This window comes from Falco punctatus (assembly GCF_963210335.1).
Source record: "Falco punctatus genome assembly, chromosome: 2".
Lineage (NCBI taxonomy): Eukaryota > Metazoa > Chordata > Aves > Falconiformes > Falconidae > Falco > Falco punctatus.
In genome coordinates, this window is record NC_137581.1 from 1,671,703 (window position 1) to 1,689,503 (window position 17,801).

The 17,801-nt window shown below is 48.8% G+C and overlaps 1 protein-coding gene across 3 annotated transcripts in view; it reads right to left on the minus strand.

The window, feature by feature from the left end:
• Positions 1-122: 122 nt before the first annotated feature.
• The window catches only part of RAB6A (RAB6A, member RAS oncogene family), a 65,448-nt gene continuing 47,769 nt past the window's right edge, over positions 123-17,801 (minus strand). For 2 of the 3 annotated variants that reach the window (XM_080375599.1, XM_080375598.1), the window contains exons 5-8: positions 17,289-17,400; positions 15,873-15,966; positions 3,771-3,837; positions 123-368 (exon numbers count right to left, since the gene is read on the minus strand). In XM_080375599.1, coding sequence (XP_080231725.1) covers positions 304-368; positions 3,771-3,837; positions 15,873-15,966; positions 17,289-17,400 — 338 coding nt within the window. In that variant the 3' untranslated portion in view covers positions 123-303. The remainder of the gene's footprint in view (positions 369-3,770; positions 3,838-15,872; positions 15,967-17,288; positions 17,401-17,801) is intronic. The other variant, XM_080375600.1, reaches the window with a different exon arrangement.

Here is a 17,801-nt window from a genome sequence, read left to right on the forward strand (position 1 = left end):
AAAGGAACAAATATTAAGAAATTGTACCTATTTATTTTTAAAGTTATAACTAGAATACGCTGGAATATTTTGGCTTTTTTTTTTCTTATAAATAATGAAGACACTGACATTTTCTTTGTGTGTGTGTGTGTGTGTGTGCTTGTGAAGCTAATAGATCATCTCCACGAGACAGCCAGCGATGATGAACTGCAATACGTTATTACTGAAAGGGGAAGGTTCAAGCCAATATTCACACTGCAGTCAATGAAGAGTAAAGGGAGGGAAAGCAGTGATGTTCTGGAGAAAGGTAGAAGCCACATGGTATTAGCAGGAACAGCCTCCTTCACTGACAGGCTGCTCTTGAGGCTTTTCCAGTTTTATGTCAATCACTGGAAGAAATAAGTTAAGGCAAACAGATATCCAACTCTTTCCCTACCGAGCACAGGTGGAGCAGGATTTTGACTGGCGTTTTCAATTCAGTCGTTCCCACCAAAATATTTGAAAAGTATTTTCAAAAGCTCCTGAAAAGACCAGCTTCAAACCCAAGTCAAGACACAAGGTTTCCAGCAGCCCCTCTCGCCCTGGCATTGGCAGGCTCTCAAGTACGTAGCAGAAACAACGGCAGACCCCAAATGCCTGCCTCTAATCAGGGTTTGCTCTTCTCCTACAATTTCTTCTTTGAAATCAATGCTAGACTCAGTCTTCCAGCACCTCCAGCTGGTGGGCACCCGGGAGGATGTGGCTCAAAGAGCAGCGAAGCCCTGTGGAGAGCAGAGGGCTGGAGCAACCCATGGAAGGACGGCTCGCCGCCTCCTCAAACTCCTGCTCCTCTGTACTTAACGGCCAACTGGCCAGTACTTCCCTCTCACTCCCCTGTCGATGCTCAGCTCTGGGGCATGCGGGAGAGGCTGTTCGGGTTTGAAACCTGGAGGACTACGAAGATGATGAGGGGCTGGAGCATCTCCCTGATGAGGAAAGGCTGAGGGAGCTGGGGCTGTTCAGCCTGGACAGGAGAAGACTGAGAGGGGACCTCACCAACGCCCACAAATCTCTCAAGGGTGGGTGCCACGAGGACGGGGCCAGGCTCTTTTCAGCGGCACCCAGCGACAGGACAAGGGGCAACGGGCACAAAGTGCAAGACGGGAACTTCCATCGGAATGTGAGGAAGAACATCGTTCCCCTGAGGGTGACGGGACACCGGGACAGGCTGCCCAGAGAGGCTGTGGGGTCTCCTGCTCTGGAGACATTCAAACCCGCCTGGACGCGGCTCTGTGCAACCTGCTCCGGGAGAGCTGCTTCAGCAGGGGGGTGGGCTGGGTGGGCTCCAGGGGTCCCTTCCCACCCCGGCCACGCTGTGATTCTGTGGACACGGATGGCAGCGTACGCTCTGCTGCGAGAATCCCCTGGCAGCACATTCTAGCAAGGCCACTCCTCCTCGCGCTGTGTGCGCCACTGACCCCAGGTACTTACACCAGCACAGCCCGCAGCTGGAATGCTCCGTGTGTGCCATCCTGAACTCGCCCATCGATCCTCCCTCTAGCTAAAGCGCTCTGCTCACCCCACGGCCGGCCAACAAAACCCCTGCAGCTCCCTGGACGTGACCCTTGCGATGGCAGCTAATGCCCAACCAGAACAGCAGGTCACAGGACCGCATGCTGCCCTGAACCAGCCCGGCCGAGCTGCTCCCCTGTGGCACTCCCTTCCTGAGCGATGCCCGGCAGTCACAAGGCTTCCGTCGCCTTTCACAGGGGGGCTCGGAACGCCGGTCCCCCAAACCTGACTCACGGCAGCTCAGCACGAGTCTCAAGCGTTTTCTCTTATCAGTTAACACAGAGGTAAATAGGTCACACAGCTGGTACTTCCAACTTATTTCTTCAGGGGGTTGAAGCTGCTTTTTCCAGAGGTTAGGAGGAAAAGAAACATGAAAAGGGAAACAAAAGACCAATAATTCATCCTGAATATTCGGCCCATTTGGCTAATCTGAACCTCAACCGATATTTAAGTCAGAAGTGCTCAAAATGAGCCTTCATGACCGAGCATGAGCAGATCAAGATCCTTGAACCCTCAACGTTCTGCAAAGAACCTATGGAAAATCCCCCACCATTAATCCCAGCACAGCTGTCTGGGAGACAATCACATTCCGTTTCTATGACCTGCAGTCTGCAGCACGTTCGATTCGAAGTGCCCTTACTGCACTCCCATTTAGACACCAGTGATCAAACTCCCTGACAGGGAAACCACCGGCCCATCGGCCAGAGCCTGTGCATTCTACCACCATCCTCATTAATAAAGCTTCTTGCTCATTAACCTTTCAGTGACCTACGTAATGAAATATTTTTGATCAATCAAGTCCACAACACACACAAAGCTTGTGCCTTAGCAGTTGCAATCCACAGCTTCCCAAATCCTCCTTTCTCCTATGCAGCAAGAAGCTCTATCGATGTACTTTCAGCACCAGGCTCGTCCCCCTCCCACAGTTCCTGCTGCATCCTTCCTCCAAAGCACCTTTTCTCCTCCATTTACCAACTGCCAGTTACGTGATCCCTGCTGCAAATAAAATTCACAAGCCTGAAGAAGTTCCTCTTCTCACAAAAGCTCACCCACTTCTAGCATCTCATCAACTCTTTCAATCCAGATGCAACGTAAGCCCTCTCTGCTCCCAGCACTGCGGGAAGTACCCGCTGCGATTATCCCCCCTCTCCGGCCATTCCAGCACTCTTGCTGCAGGAGGAGCGGCACGCGGAGGCAGGCAGCCCTCTCTCCACCTCCTGCACAACCAATCCAAGCGAGCAGAAATGGGTATTCAGGTGGAGCAGAGACTGAAAGAAGTTCTATGATAACCAAGCCCCTTCTTACACCCTCGGAGCTCTGCTGAACCACCGCAACTCCGCCTTGTCCCAAGCCACCCACAAAAGCACCTACATGGGTTTAAGTACCCTCCCCAAACACAGCCAGCTGGCCAGGTAAGCCACTCAGATTCAGCCACGCTGCTTGTTACGCAGCAAACTCCGTCCTTTCTCCATCCCTTGTGCCACCTCCTTTCCCTTGCCCAAGACTGATCCCTTCAGCCGAGCATTCTCCCCCTTCCCATCACACAGACGCCGGCCCAGAGCTGTCTGGGGTCGCGTGCTGCAGCAGGCTGCCCTGGGAAGTTACGGCATCTCCATCCTTGGAGATTTCTGAAGTTTCCCTGAAGATGACCCTGAGAAACTGGCCTGATTTGGGAGACAGCCCTGCTTTGAGCAGAAGGGTTGAAGAATCCCTTCCAACCTAGCTTATTCTAGGATTCTGCAAGCCAGACCTGCAAGAACCACAGAGTTTTTCCCAGGCCTCTTTGCAGCCGTTTTCTGCCACTCCACCCCCTTCCTCCCCACATCTAAGCTGCTCAAACACCAAGCAAAGAATCCTTCTGGATCTGTTCGACTGCACCCTTCTGCACCTTCCCGCTGTCCTCCTGTCAGCCTTCATTCAGTTGTCGTCACTTCTATACCACCCCACGGCCCTAAGCATCCCTACCTCTCCCGCTCTAGGCTAGAGGCCTCCACCCTCCTCGTCCCAGCCTCCTAACACACCGAGCCTTCTTCCTCAGTACTTCAAGCTCAAACCTGCCCCTACTCCCCCCCTCAGGCCTCCTTTTGGGATGTCCATAAGCTGGCCGAGGGCTGCAGGAGAGACACCGCTCCCTCCTTCTTCAACCTTGCTGTTCAGGGCCTGCATTTTCCTTGTCCACAGTAATGCCTGGCAGCGCTTTGCCACCGCTGAATCACACAGCACGGCCGCATAAAGGATACTGTCTTCTCTACTTTTGTCTTGTGTGCTTTCCATTCCAGGCAAGGCAGCTGCCACGCGTCGGAAAAGCTGCAAAAAACACACAGGGAGCAGATCAAAACAATTGTACTTTAAAAGAGCGCACCCCAGTTGATACAGTTCAAACAATGATTCGATACATCCTTCGGTACTATTTACACTGCTTACACCAAAAAGCCTGACACCAAATATAACCTTTATTCTTAGGAAATGGCAAACCACATTACTGTTGTGACTGAAGATCAAATGTTACCGGCTATAAGCAGCAAACCTTCCATCACCTTCTCTGCAAATATGCTCTGTTTAGAACGCAGCATTTCCACCTAAGACCCCCCACATGTCCACAGACCCCAACAACTCGACCTTCACACCTCCACAGAGCCTTAGTTACACAGGAGCATGGACACACTGATTAAGTCAAACACAGCATCCAGGAATGTGTCACCAACGTTGGCCAAGCTGCCACAGACAGAAGAGCGTCAGAAAACGCGACTTATGCAACGACACCCCCTTCTTCCAGGCTCCACGTATCTGTGGCTCAGGCTCCCTATGAACCAGACAAAGGATCTTTCTTTCAGGCGTTTGCCCAGTCCTTTTCTGAGCACCCTCAAATTTTAGCATCCATGCCATCGTTACCGTATACCCACACTCAGAGTATAAAACACGGAACAGGAACATCTGCCAAGAGCACCTGCAATCCCAAAGCAGCTGTTCTACCTCTCACTTGAACACTGCCTCCGGTTTCCCAGCAAGGTCTTCGCTCCAAACTTTCTTCATTGTTTTTTTCCACTTGAAGGAGGCTGAGAGGTAAGACTGAACAGGACTAATTCCCTCTCCTGCGTTTCCTACCTTTGCCGCTCAGACTCGTGGCTCCCACCACAAGGCTTTTCCCCAGTCCTCTGGGTGAGAAGCCTACAGATTTGCCCACCATTAGCGCACGAGAATTCACTTGAATTTCCTGAGCCCACAACATCCATCTCCTCTGCACAGGAACAGCACGGTTAGGGACTGTCCTTCAGCTGAGTGTGATTTCTCTGAGAAGCTCCATGTTCGGTGGGTAGGGACCACCCGAGCCTGACCAGTAACATTCACTTTTTCACACGCCTTGGCAAGCGAGTGTGCAGCAGGGCGAGAGGACAGGACAGATCAGATGGATGGAAGGATAGAGAGCACCTTCACTATGCACTGGGGTTATCAAATGACTACCGAATTGGTTTTTACTTTTGAAGAACAGTCCTAACAGAGTTTTGATCCCATGCTGATGTGTTCAGCACACACCCATTTATGAACATCTGACACCCACTGCATTCATATTTTTACAGAATTACAGACATTGTTACTACTATGTATTCCTTGCCTGTGTGTTATCAAGCACGCAGGACACTAAATGTTCCCAAGCATTCAACATCTCCATCCACCAGGTCTTAAAATCACCCCACTGCATGCCCAACAGCAGCTCAGGAATCCTGAAACACAAGGTGCAAGCCTGACATCAGCCTTCATGTCATAAATTGACATTACTGCACTGAGAGGTGGCCCATGGCAACCCCACAGAATTCAACAGGGCCACGTGCCAGGTCCTGTACCTGGCTCAAGGCAACCCCCGGTATCAGTACAAGCTGGCCGGAGACTGGATGGAGAGCAGCCCTGCGGAGAAGGGCTTGGGGGTGTTGGTGGATGAAAAGCTGGACATGACCCGGCAATGTGCGCTCGCAGCCCAGAAAGCCGCCCGTGCCCTGGGCTGCATCCCCAGCAGCGTGGCCGGCAGGGCGAGGGAGGGGGCTCTGCCCCTCTGCTCCCCTCTGCTGAGACCCCCCCACAGCGCTGCGTCCAGCTCGGGGGTCCTCAGCATCAGAAGGACACGGCCCTGTTGGAGCGGGCCCGTCGGAGGCCACGGAGCTGGTCAGAGGGCTGGAGCCCCTCTGCTGTGGGGACAGGCTGGGAGAGCTGGGGCTGTGCAGCCTGGGGAGGAGAAGGCTCCGGGGAGACCTTAGAGCAGCTCCCAGTGCCTGGAGGGGCCGACAGGAAAGCTGGGGAGGGGCTTTGGGCAAGGGCAGGGAGCGGTGGGACAGGGGGGAATGGCTTGAAGCTGAGAGAGGGGAGATTTAGGTTGGACGTGAGGAAGAAACCCTTCCCCGTGAGGGCGGCGAGGCGCTGGCCCAGGCTGCCCAGAGCAGCTGTGGGTGCCCCATCCCTGGCAGGGCTCAAGGCCAGGCTGGACGGGGCTGGGAGCAGCCTGGGCTGGGGGGAGGGGGCCCTGCCCCTGGCAGGGGTGGGACTGGCTGGTCTTGAAGGTCCCTTCCAGCCCAAACCCTTCTGTGATTCTGAGTATTTCAGTCCTCTCCTCGAATGACACAAAGCTGAACCACTTATTCCCACAGAAACCCACTGTCACTCTGTTTACATTATGAAGGTTCAGGTACCTGAACAGCTTTGCAGATCAGTGCCCGAGCGCTTTTCAGATGTGGCCCTGAATGTCCAAACGATGCTGGGAAGACAACAAAGCAACTTTGTCAGCTTGACAAGTACCCTCCAAGCTTATCGGAAACAAGTGCCCAGGTTTGTCAGGTGTGGCTGTAACCTTTGCAGGGCAGGACAAACACACTGTGCTCGCTGGTGTCTGACCTTTGCTGTCACCACTCTGTTACTGGCTGAAGAGACTGCTACGTGGGGAGAGGACAATACTGACAGGTAGAAGGCAGCAAAGCCACTTCTTTGCCATTCCCATCATCTCTCATCTCGTCATCTGGAGCATCCGCCTGATGAGGAAAGGCTGAGGGAGCTGGGGCTGTTCAGCCTGGACAGGAGAAGACTGAGAGGGGACCTCACCAACGCCCGCAAATCTCTCAAGGGTGGGTGCCACGAGGACGGGGCCAGGCTCTTTTCAGCGGCACCCAGCGACAGGACAAGGGGCAACGGGCACAAAGTGCAAGACGGGAACTTCCATCGGAATGTGAGGAAGAACATCGTTCCCCTGAGGGTGACGGGACACCGGGACAGGCTGCCCAGAGAGGCTGTGGGGTCTCCTGCTCTGGAGACATTCAAACCCGCCTGGACACGGCTCTGTGCAACCTGCTCTGGGAGAGCTGCTTCAGCAGGGGGGTGGGCTGGATCACCAGAAGTCACTTCCAATCTCCTGCCATTCTGTGATCTCCCTCATAGGCACTCCAGAAACCATCTACAGCATCCTCACCCCTTTTCCACCTCCAGCAACACACCTTTGTAGGCATACACTGAAATCCAGACGAAGGAGAGAGGTCTGAGAAGCTGGTCTTTGATGTATCTCACTGATTTTAGCCAACAATTTCAAGGCAAAAAAGCTTAGTATCCCCCCTTAAGTTTCTATTAACTTTTGCCGTTACCCTTAGCCTCACTGAAAAGTTCAGGCAAATTCTCATACGCCACCAAAGAAGTAACAGAGATCGTGTCAAAATTCCAGATGCTAAACTGTACTAGCACCGATGGCTGAACGGACAGCAGAAACGCACAACTACCCAAAAGCACAAAGGCAAGAGAGACTTCCTGGTCAGAATTAAAGAGAATTTTAGGACAGGGAGAAGCTAAACATTGATCTAAATGTAATTCTTGTACAAAAAAATGTCCTATCATTTGAACTCACCACTTCTTGTCACTTCATCTGCTTGCCTAATCTCAACACCACTCTCCACTGTGCTTGAAAAAGCAACGCGAGTATAACTTTCCAAGCATTTTAAAACCAGTCAGACATGAGCACTTTGGCCTGTAAGAATGAAATGGGGGAGAAGAAGGAGCTGCAGGCTTTCAGAGCCATCTCCCATTGCATCCTCACACTCAGTATTACTCTTCCTTGCCATTCCAGTCAGGTGAGAGGACAGCACTGCCAACCCTTCGCTTTATTACTTTTCAAAAGGCTTTTAATTCACTCGGTATAGCACTAGACTATACGTTGGAAGTTTTTTGCATCTTTGAGATGATAAAGGAAGTAACTGAGGTTCGATCTCATCTTCCTCTGGAAGCCTTATAAGTTTTAGTACTATATTTGCATCCACAAGCGCTTTGTAGTCTTGATGCTTTCTTTGCCTTTAACAGTCTTCAATAAACTTCCTGACTTGATCACATTTGGGTACAGAAGGTTCTGACTCTCCTCCTTTACTGGGCTTTGCCCCTAAGATTACTTCTACTCTCAAAGTGTTCAATATTCAGTGAGCTTTCACAGGTTAATTAATGGATCTCAACTTCAATTTTATGAAAGAGAATGGCTTTGTGACTTCTGGGGGGGGGGGGGGGGGGGGAGAGAAAAGGATTACTGGACAGCCACCAGGCTGCATTGCAAAATATTCAAATACCATCTACAGTTACACTCTCAGAAGCGTACTAGTATGTTTTCAATGCATAAAATAGATGATAGAGTAAACTCTGCTCCTCTCTGGCACATCACAGCACAGCTACATCGATCCCTATTAGCTCTGCAGGGGAAGATCTGTGAAACCTCTTGCGCCTCCAACACACACGCTCCTGCCGACAGCCAAGTCATACATCAAAGGTAGAGAACGGAGCAAATCAGCTTACCTTCGCTCACAGTACACTGGGGTTTTTTGCTCATATACTGCAGTCTTAAGAGTAATTTTGGCCCAGTTCTTGACACAGAAGGTTTGGGGGAGAAAAAAAAAAAAATCTCATCCATTTTAAGGATGGATATGTAACGGAGTTTGGCACAATCCTACCAGGTTGTGCCTAAATTAGATTGCTCGCTTGACATCTCTGCTTTGATAGCAAGAAGGAAACGCATCATTTTGAACAGCTCTTTGCTGATGTCATGCACTTCGAGATCCTAGGCGGAAACAGCATTATAAAAAACAAAATTGTTTTAAACTCTGGCATTGCTATTGATTTGCCCCTTGTAGAATATTGTGGTGGGCTGACCCAGGCTGGACGTGAGGTGCCCACCAAAGCTGCTCCATCTCCCCTCCTCAGCTGGGCAGGGGAGAGAAAATACAGCAAAAGGCTCGTGGGTCGAGACGAGGACGGGGACATCGCTCAGCAATTACCATTGTGGGCAAAACAGACTCAACTTGGCGAAATTAATTTATTACCAACTGAATCAGAGCAGGATAACGAGAAATAAACCCAAATCTTCAAAACACCTCCCCCCACCCCTCCCTTCTTCCCGGGCTCAACTTCACTCCCAACTTCTCTGCCTCCTCCCCGCCAGCGGCGCAGGGGGACGGGGAACGGGGGCTGCGCTCAGTCCATCACACGCTGTCTCTGCCGCTCCTTCCTCCGCAGGGGAAGGGTCCTCACACTCTTCCTCTCTCCAGCGGGGTCCCTCCCACGGGGGACAGTCCTCCACGCACTGCCCCAGCGTGGGTCCCTCCGGTGTAGAATCCTCCCCGGGCTGTGGGTGGGGGTCTGCTCCCCCGGGGGCTCCAGCACGGGCTGGGGGCACAGCCTGCCTGGCCGGGGGCTCCAGCACGGGCTGGGGGCACAGCCTGCCTGGCCGGGGGCTCCATGGGCTGGGGGCACAGCCTGCCTGGCCGGGGGCTCCAGCACGGGCTGGGGGCACAGCCTGCCTGGCCGGGGGCTCCAGCACGGGCTGGGGGCACAGCCTGCCTGGCCGGGGGCTCCATGGGCTGGGGGCACAGCCTGCCTGGCCGGGGGCTCCATGGGCTGGGGGCACAGCCTGCCTGGCCGGGGGCTCCAGCAGGGGCTGGGGGCACAGCCTGCCTGGCCGGGGGCTCCAGCAGGGGCTGGGGGCACAGCCTGCCTGGCCGGGGGCTCCATGGGCTGGGGGCACAGCCTGCCTGGCCGGGGGCTCCAGCACGGGCTGGGGGCACAGCCTGCCTGGCCGGGGGCTCCATGGGCTGGGGGCACAGCCTGCCTGGCCGGGGGCTCCATGGGCTGGGGGCACAGCCTGCCTGGCCGGGGGCTCCAGCACGGGCTGGGGGCACAGCCTGCCTGGCCGGGGGCTCCAGCAGGGGCTGGGGGCACAGCCTGCCTGGCCGGGGGCTCCAGCAGGGGCTGGGGGCACAGCCTGCCTGGCCGGGGGCTCCAGCACGGGCTGCCGGGAATCTCTGCTCCGGCGCCTGGAGCCCCCCCTGCCCCTCCTGCCCTGGGGGGGCTGCAGGGCTCTGCCTCACACAGTCTCACCCCTCTCTCCAGCTCAGTCGCTGTTCCCCTGGGTTCCCCCTCTCCGAAATCCTTTATCCCAGCGGCGCTGCCACCGGCGCTGCTGGGCCTGGCTTTGGCCAGCGGCGGGTCCGGCTGGGAGCCGGTGGCACTGGCTCCACTGGGCAGGGGGGCAGCTGCCGGCACCTTCTCACAGAAGCCACCCGCTGCCAAAGCCTGGCCACGCAAACCCAATACAAATACATAGAAAGCGAGGGATGCAATTTATAGAGGGGAGGGGTAGGGAGCCTTATAAAAACCTCAGTTGATGGGAACCAAGTGGAATTACTGCATTTAAACCAAGCTGCTGACAGAAAGGCTGTTTTTAATACTGTAATCCTTTCTTTACATTAAGATCAGGAATAAAATTATGCCTTTAGCAGTATCTCTCCCCTAAATTATTTGACTAAAGAAAGGAATTTGGCAACTAAGAAATTCAACTTACTTATTAACCTTCTGCTTATCAGGCACAGCATATGTGAACAAATCCAATTAGGGAAACTTCGTGATGGTTAGAAAGCAGCCTTCTACACAGGGACCTTAATGCTTTGCAGTGCCTTCAGGACCCAAGCCAGCAGCCTTATCTCACTGAAAAACGTCTCGGGCAGTTGCACATATATATGCATATATAACACAGTGCCTCTACACGCACATGTATGTCTAAATATTTGTGCATGTGTGTGTGTGTGGGTATACACACACATATTGGTGAGCATTCAGGGCTTTTTTTCCAAGGCAGGAGTTAAATGCAGCCATCTGAAAGACTTCAGAGCCACACAAAGTCTCTTTCAGCATTCAAGCCTGCAATCTGCTACCAGATTAAACTCTGAAAAAAACGCCTCATGTCTCGCCATGAGTTTCAACTCATTTGCCAAACTGTGCCTTTCTTACTACTTCAACCAATAAATCCCTAGCAGATCAGTGTCACAAACAACTGTAGGGATAAAACAGTTTTCACGGTAACACTCCTGCAGCAATATGGAAAGGACAGGAGGATCACTGTCTAGATGGAAAAGCCAGGCAAGAAACCTGTTCCCCAACGCAAAGCAAACCAAAATGTTTCCCTAATTCTCATTCTTCGAGGAGAGCAGTGCAACTCAAAGAGTAATTCTTGCCCACCAGATAGAAATCAAAAGATAGGAGAAAGAGCCAAGCTGCTAGATGCAGCCAGCTCTGTGAAAACGGGGTTACTGGAGAGGCCATGGTCCTTTAGCTACTGCCGTGAGAAAGTTTTTCTGCCAAATACCATATTCAGCCTGCAGCTCTTTGAGAGCAAATGTGAAGTGTGCCAGGTACCGCTGTAAGGAGGTCTTCAGGGCTCTGCCTCCCCTCTCTTTCCACAAGACAGCAAAATGAACCCTGACATATTCTGGGCATGAAATCCAAAGAATAACAACAAGATTCCCTGAAATACAGACTGCCGAGATAGAGCATGAATCTCAAGGTCTTTTAAAGCTTATTCAGGGCTGACAAATAACATGAATCGGAGACGACGATTCTCTGCATTAAATGAAGCAAGTTATCTACTTCTCACTCTTAAGGCTCCCCTGGCAATCAGTATTTGCTGAAACCCGCAGGATCCAAAAGCCAATTTTTTCCCCTCTACTGCATCCATTTAACCCCAGAATACCGCTATCTCCGTTTTTACTCTGTAATATCATCCACTCATTTTTCCTTCAACACTCCTTCCCCAAAGCCAGAAGGAACAGTAAGTGCATAGGACCTCGGTGACTGGAGACAGCTCTACCTTAACAGGTCCAACAGCTGTACATTACCATCTAGTTTGACAGCGTGCAACTAGGAGAGATGAAGTCTGCACCAGCAGCTCTTCAGATCAGCCTTTGGGGAAAAGAAATGGCAGAGAAGGCATAAAACGAAGCCTGCCGTTTCCAGGTTTCAGGTAGCACGGACACAGGCTGCAAATCCTCTGGACCTCTCTGCGGTGGCTACACGGAGATCCAGGGCTGAGCCTCTAAACTAAGCCACAGGTTATCCGCTTCAACCTCAGTCCCCAGTGCTGTGCTAGCTGAGGTGCTGTCTTCTGATCCGTCTCCTTTCATGTCACAGGGGAATGGCAAAAAAAAAAGCCTGTCAGCAGTATGGCTCCCCCCTATTTCTTTGTTGGTAGAAGATTCTGCCACTGAAATACATACCGTTTGAAGCAGGGTGCAACTCACCTTCTGGAGTCACACTACAAAGCCGGGCACTCTGGACTTGTAGGATAGCTACAGGGAGCTGAAGGAAGTGCCCTCTCCTCTTATCAGGGCTGCTTTCCAGCAGAAAAGGATGAATAAGAAACTAAAAGTAGCACACAAGGTCAGAAGTCCCCTGGCTTCCCACTGATGGCCAGCAAACAAGTGACAAGGGCTCAAAAGGTGAACAATTCTTGGCCATTACCCTCCCCAAGCAGGATGAGAAATTAAGCTGCTTCTGCGTCCTCAACGGGGCAAACCCTGATTCTGAAACCTTGTGGACGGCACCCCTGGGCCAACAGAAACAGCACCAAGATTTACCGTGTGTGAGATGACATTATTCTTCACCATCTGACCAAGACTGGAACGAGATCAGCATACTGGGTAGTGCCCCAGGGCATCTCCCAAGCTGCCTGAACTGCTGCCTCTGCTCCTGCTAACCCTGCCTGGAAGGCAGACCTAGGGCAGTAAAGGCAGGTGGGTCAAGTCACATCTCCAGGACTTGCCTGCACACAAGTGACACTGGAATTCACATTTCTGACCTGAAAGAGAGGACAGAAAGCAAGCAAGGAAGCTATGGTGGGCCATACAAGAGGCATTAGTAAAAACAGAGCTCGCTCTGGAATTGGTAACATCAAGATGTCTGCATCTGACACCACACAGAAACCAAAACCTCAGTGAGAGGTGGATGGAAATGCAAAGAAGCCAACAATGGAGGAGAGAGGGTTCAACTTCATCTCAAGTCTCCTTCTGCGTTACCTTCTGCCATTCCATAACTTTCATCCAGGGCAAAGGATTTAGATCCAGGAGACAGATTTTATGCTGGGAAGAGAGAACAGCATGGAAGCAACAGTGTTTTGTGTGTTTTCTGGGCTGCCCAGTCAGGCTGCCAAGTGAAGCACTTGACAACCTGAGAAGTTTTAATACTGGCAGGCAACAGTTTTGGGTGGAAGGAAAAAAAAAAAAACAAACAAACAAAAACCCAAACACCAACCACAAACCAAAACAGTTCATATTCTCTAATCCACACATTTCAGTCATAAGCAGTATCAAAGCCGCATGGTAACTGCTAAAGCTGATCTTATTTTTTACATAAATATGTTTCATTACATGTGGTCAAAATATGGACTTTGTATCCAAAATAATTTTCATACAGCATTTTTAAGTCAAGTATCAAATTAACTTGGACAGTAACTGTTCTGTAGAATCAGAATATATTATGCATGAAAGTTGCCTGTTATGGGAAGGTCAAATTTGCACTCAGCTTACTAAAGAAAGATTTTTATACTGGTTATGGGGAGGGTAACCATTCTGCAGTTGCACCCACATGCTCTCCCGTTTCATTGGGGAATAATTTATTGACAAGTTAGTAAAATCAATTTGTACCATTCAACAGAGAAGTTTCAAGGAAACAGAGCGCTAGACAACCAGTAGTATTAAAAATCTTATCCTTTGAGAATCATTTCAACAATTACTTCTTAAACTAATGAAAAATGAGAGTTCCAAATATTCTGCAGTACAGAATAGCTTTGAAGTTCTTGAAAATTCTAGTCCATGCCTGCAACACAAGGATCAAAACTCAGAAGAAAAATCTATTTTTAGTTCTTTTAAAATAACCGGTGGTGGTTTTTGTTTTGGTATTTTACACAGAGAATGAAGTCACTTAAACCCTGACCCCCTGTCTGATTCTGCCAAGACTTCACACCACATGAAGTACCCACTCGGATTATGATGCAGTGATATGTAATGGCCCCAAGTTTTTTAGATACCGCTGTTTATTGATGTTAATGAAGAACAAGAATTATGTCTCAGAACACCAAATCTTCCATTTAATACAGAGGGAACTAGCCCCCAGGTTCCCAACACCATTTTTTTTTTTTTGCTGAAGCTGAATTCCCAAACCTATTTTCTCACAGAAGCAGTCTTACAGCATGTAACCTGGCAATTAAAATCGGAGGTATAATTTGTCTAGAGCTCTGTTATACAACTAAGAATTTTCTCTAGAGAGTGTGCAAGTGAGGCTACAGCTACAGAAATGGCTTTATGCTCTGACAATCTCATTAGTTCAATCCCTGAATGGCTTCAGCATAAAATACAAAAAGGCAAAGTTTGTTCCTTCAAAATGTATTAAATGGAGCTACCATCCTTAATGATGAAGGCTGTGGTAGCTTTACAAAGCACAAGTTTTATTAAACGGTGGTATCTTACGCCAAACCAGACTACAGGCACAATTTTCTTGCTTACATCTCAAACCATCAGTGCTCCAACTGGCCCAAAAGCCACAAGCTACCTTCCAGGCTTGGACACGGACTTCTGGAGCAACTCCCTCATGAAAAGAGGGAGTACAGAGCTTCATCATCATCATCATTCCTCTCAGCAAGGCAACTGCTCTCAAATGCACACCCCCTAGTCTAACTAAATATTAAGGATTCCAGCACGGAATCCAAGCCTTAATTACAAGCCAGCCTCTGTGTTGTGGTAGAGTAATTGGTGGACCCTGGAACCAAACACTTCAATGCTTGCTAATACGCCGAAACTCAGTGCTAAGTTAACACATCTAATTATTCCGTTACATAGGGAATAATTTTGCTACTAATATACAAAGTCAAGGGACATTTTAATAACAGACCCTTTAGTCCCGTCTATAATGTACGAAGTAATTTATAACACTGTTTTAGCAACTCCTGATACAATTCTGCATACAAACTGCTTGTGTAACTGCATGGATAAAATACACAAGTGTGTGCATTGCTCTGTGGAGACACCAAAGAACGAATGTCTTCTACGTCTTGCAGTACTGCACTTCCTCCCACCGTAAGACCAGCTGCCAAGTGCTTAGCGGTCATGACTCCATATGAGAAATTGCTGAATCAATGAAAAAGCAGCATGCCATTATGCACTGAGTCAGGAGGGATGTACAGCTCTAGCTCTCTATTCATGCTCTGCTAGTAAGCATATTTGCTTACACAACTAATAAGCTCAAACAAAACTTTTCGTGTACACCAGATCAGTTCTGCAGTGTTTACTACTTTCACCAGTCCACTGTCTGCCAAGTGATTTATCTTCATTAACACAAGTGCTAAAACTTCATCTAGCAGGTCAGAATTTAAAGAGCCGCAGCTCATCTCACAACATAAAACCTGATTTCATTGCAGTCGCACCAACTCAAAAGACATTTCACTGCTTTTCCTGATTCAACAGCAACTCATCATCTACCAGAAATAGCTAGCTTTGGCTGTCCAAGAACATTTGCTCACACTTCCAGTGCCTTCCAACAGGGTGGGAACACTGGTCTACACTGTCTCACTGCACAATGGAAGAAGCATTCTAAGTCATCACATTCCTCCTTGACTGGTTTGCCCACATTCATGCACTGAATCAGTATCAGAAACAGTCCTCAGACCTGTGTTACCCGAACTTTTGGGCTCATGCTTTTAATCCCTTCAATCTAAACACCAACTATAGACTATCAAAAATCCAGGAAGGTATGATTCTGTACCCACAAAGCTGCTTCAGTAATTCCTCTTTTCTAAGAGGAAAGAAGTTCCAAGTCATTTCCTGCAAGGTCAGAGATCCTTCTGAACCTCAGCCAACAATTCAATTCTGAGAAGTTGCTGGATGTGTATAGGCTACAAATGCCCCCCTGACCCCCTTTGCAAAGGCTTCCCAACATCTAGGGAAGTCCTACTTGCACAACGGTGCATCAGCAGAAGTAGTCTCAGGGCTGGCTGCAGCCCACACGTTACTCACCTGTTTTACATTGTATCCTGCTTTTGCACTAGTTTCAATGAACATTACATTCAGCTCTTTGGCTTTTCTTTCTCCTTCCTCAATGGACACTTGTCTGGGGAAAATAACATAGAATTAGGGGGGGAAAAAAAGGACAAACACCTTAAAAATGAAATTTTTATCTTCAACTCAAGGAGGTGACTGCTTCATCACAATACTGAAAGCATTTAATGGTTTTTTTTCTCCGCACACAGATGCTACATAACTGAGCACAGCTGTAGACAACTCTCACCATTTGATTGTATCAGACGGAATTCTACAGCACACCTGGATCCCCAAGGAGAACTCAGCTTTCCAGTGGAAGACAGCTAACTGGGCCAGCTAGACTCCCCCAGATCCCTGTCCAGGAAGCTATGCTTTTATGTCTGCACAACTGGCAATCAATAGATTTTAAAATCCAAAAGTAATCATCAACTTGCAGCCTAAAAAACTGTTTTAACAAAGATCCAAGTGTAACCACCTCATCTCAAATAAATCTTGGGCCCTTTTCCCCTGGCTAGGTGTTCTACCCATTAAGCACTCTGCTACAGCCAAAACCAGGGAGGGGGAAATTTTGGTTCAAGAGCTGCCAAACAAAAACCATGCAGTACCTGAGGGGCGTACACATATGTGTACAAACAATTCTTAATAGGAGGTTATAAATCTGAAGTAAGGGTCACAAGAGAAGCTATTGTGAGGAAACAGGGACTTCAGTCAAATCCAGACTACTTCTATCTTGTGCTTTTGTTTTCGCTTGGTGACTTTTTACTCATCTGTGTTAATACCATAAACCCAGAAAAAGCAGCAAACGGAGAAAAAGCTGAAGATGCACAACTTCTAATAAAAACATTTAACTTTGCCAACATACGAAAAACCCTGAAGAGTTTCAAAAGGGAGGATTACTGGCACTTATCATTCATTTCTGAGCAAATTTATGAAGTATTGATATTTGTAACTATTTTAGTTTATTCATTCACTAACACAGGTTGTAGTTAACACTTTGTTCTCTCCTGACACCTGAACAAGTCGGTCCCAGTTTCTTCACTCATTCACAGCATCATGTTGGAATCTTGTGCTTAACCAAATGAAAGAAGTTTTAAAATTGAGATTTCTCTAGACACAGCATCATGTTGGAATCTTGTGCCTAACCAAATGAAAGAAGTTTTAAAATTGAGATTTCTCTAGACACAGCATCATGTTGGAATCTTGTGCCTAACCAAATGAAAGAAGTTTTAAAATTGAGATTTCTCTAGTCACAGCCACCTCCAGCATAGTTAAAATAAGCTTCAGCATTTTTGAAAAAGAAATAAATACAAGTGTTCTTTTTAAAATAGTCATGTAGGAGAAAATGGCAACAGATTAAGAAAAGCATTTGAAAGATGAGTTATTCCTCCATACCTCTTATCTGCTAGATCTGTTTTATTTCCCACCAGCATAATGATGACATCACTGCCCCTTTCCGTTCTGACATCATCAATCCATTTTGTTGTTTGCTGGAACGAGTTTACATCTAACAGAGAACAGTGGAGAGGATTATCACTGCAGGTATTCTTCACAGATCAGTAATAAATACATTTGTCTCAAAAGCTTCATAATCTCTGGAATTGGCATAATAGGGTGATGAAGAATCAGCAACTGAAACCCTAAGTCTCCCAACACTGAAGTATATGAAAATTTTGGCATTAATTTCCAAATGGGCTAGTACTTCATTCAGGTGAATTCAAAGCCAGGGAGTGAACTGAACTGGTCTATATTTGTTTCGACAGCATCTAAACTGAGAAGCCTTGTCACTGTGTTTTAGACCAGCTTCCCTTTTTTTTTTTTTTTTTTTTTTTTTTTAGCTCAACATAAAACATTTTATATGGAGAATAGGGATTAATGTGATATTGCATTCTACATTGCTCCTGACTT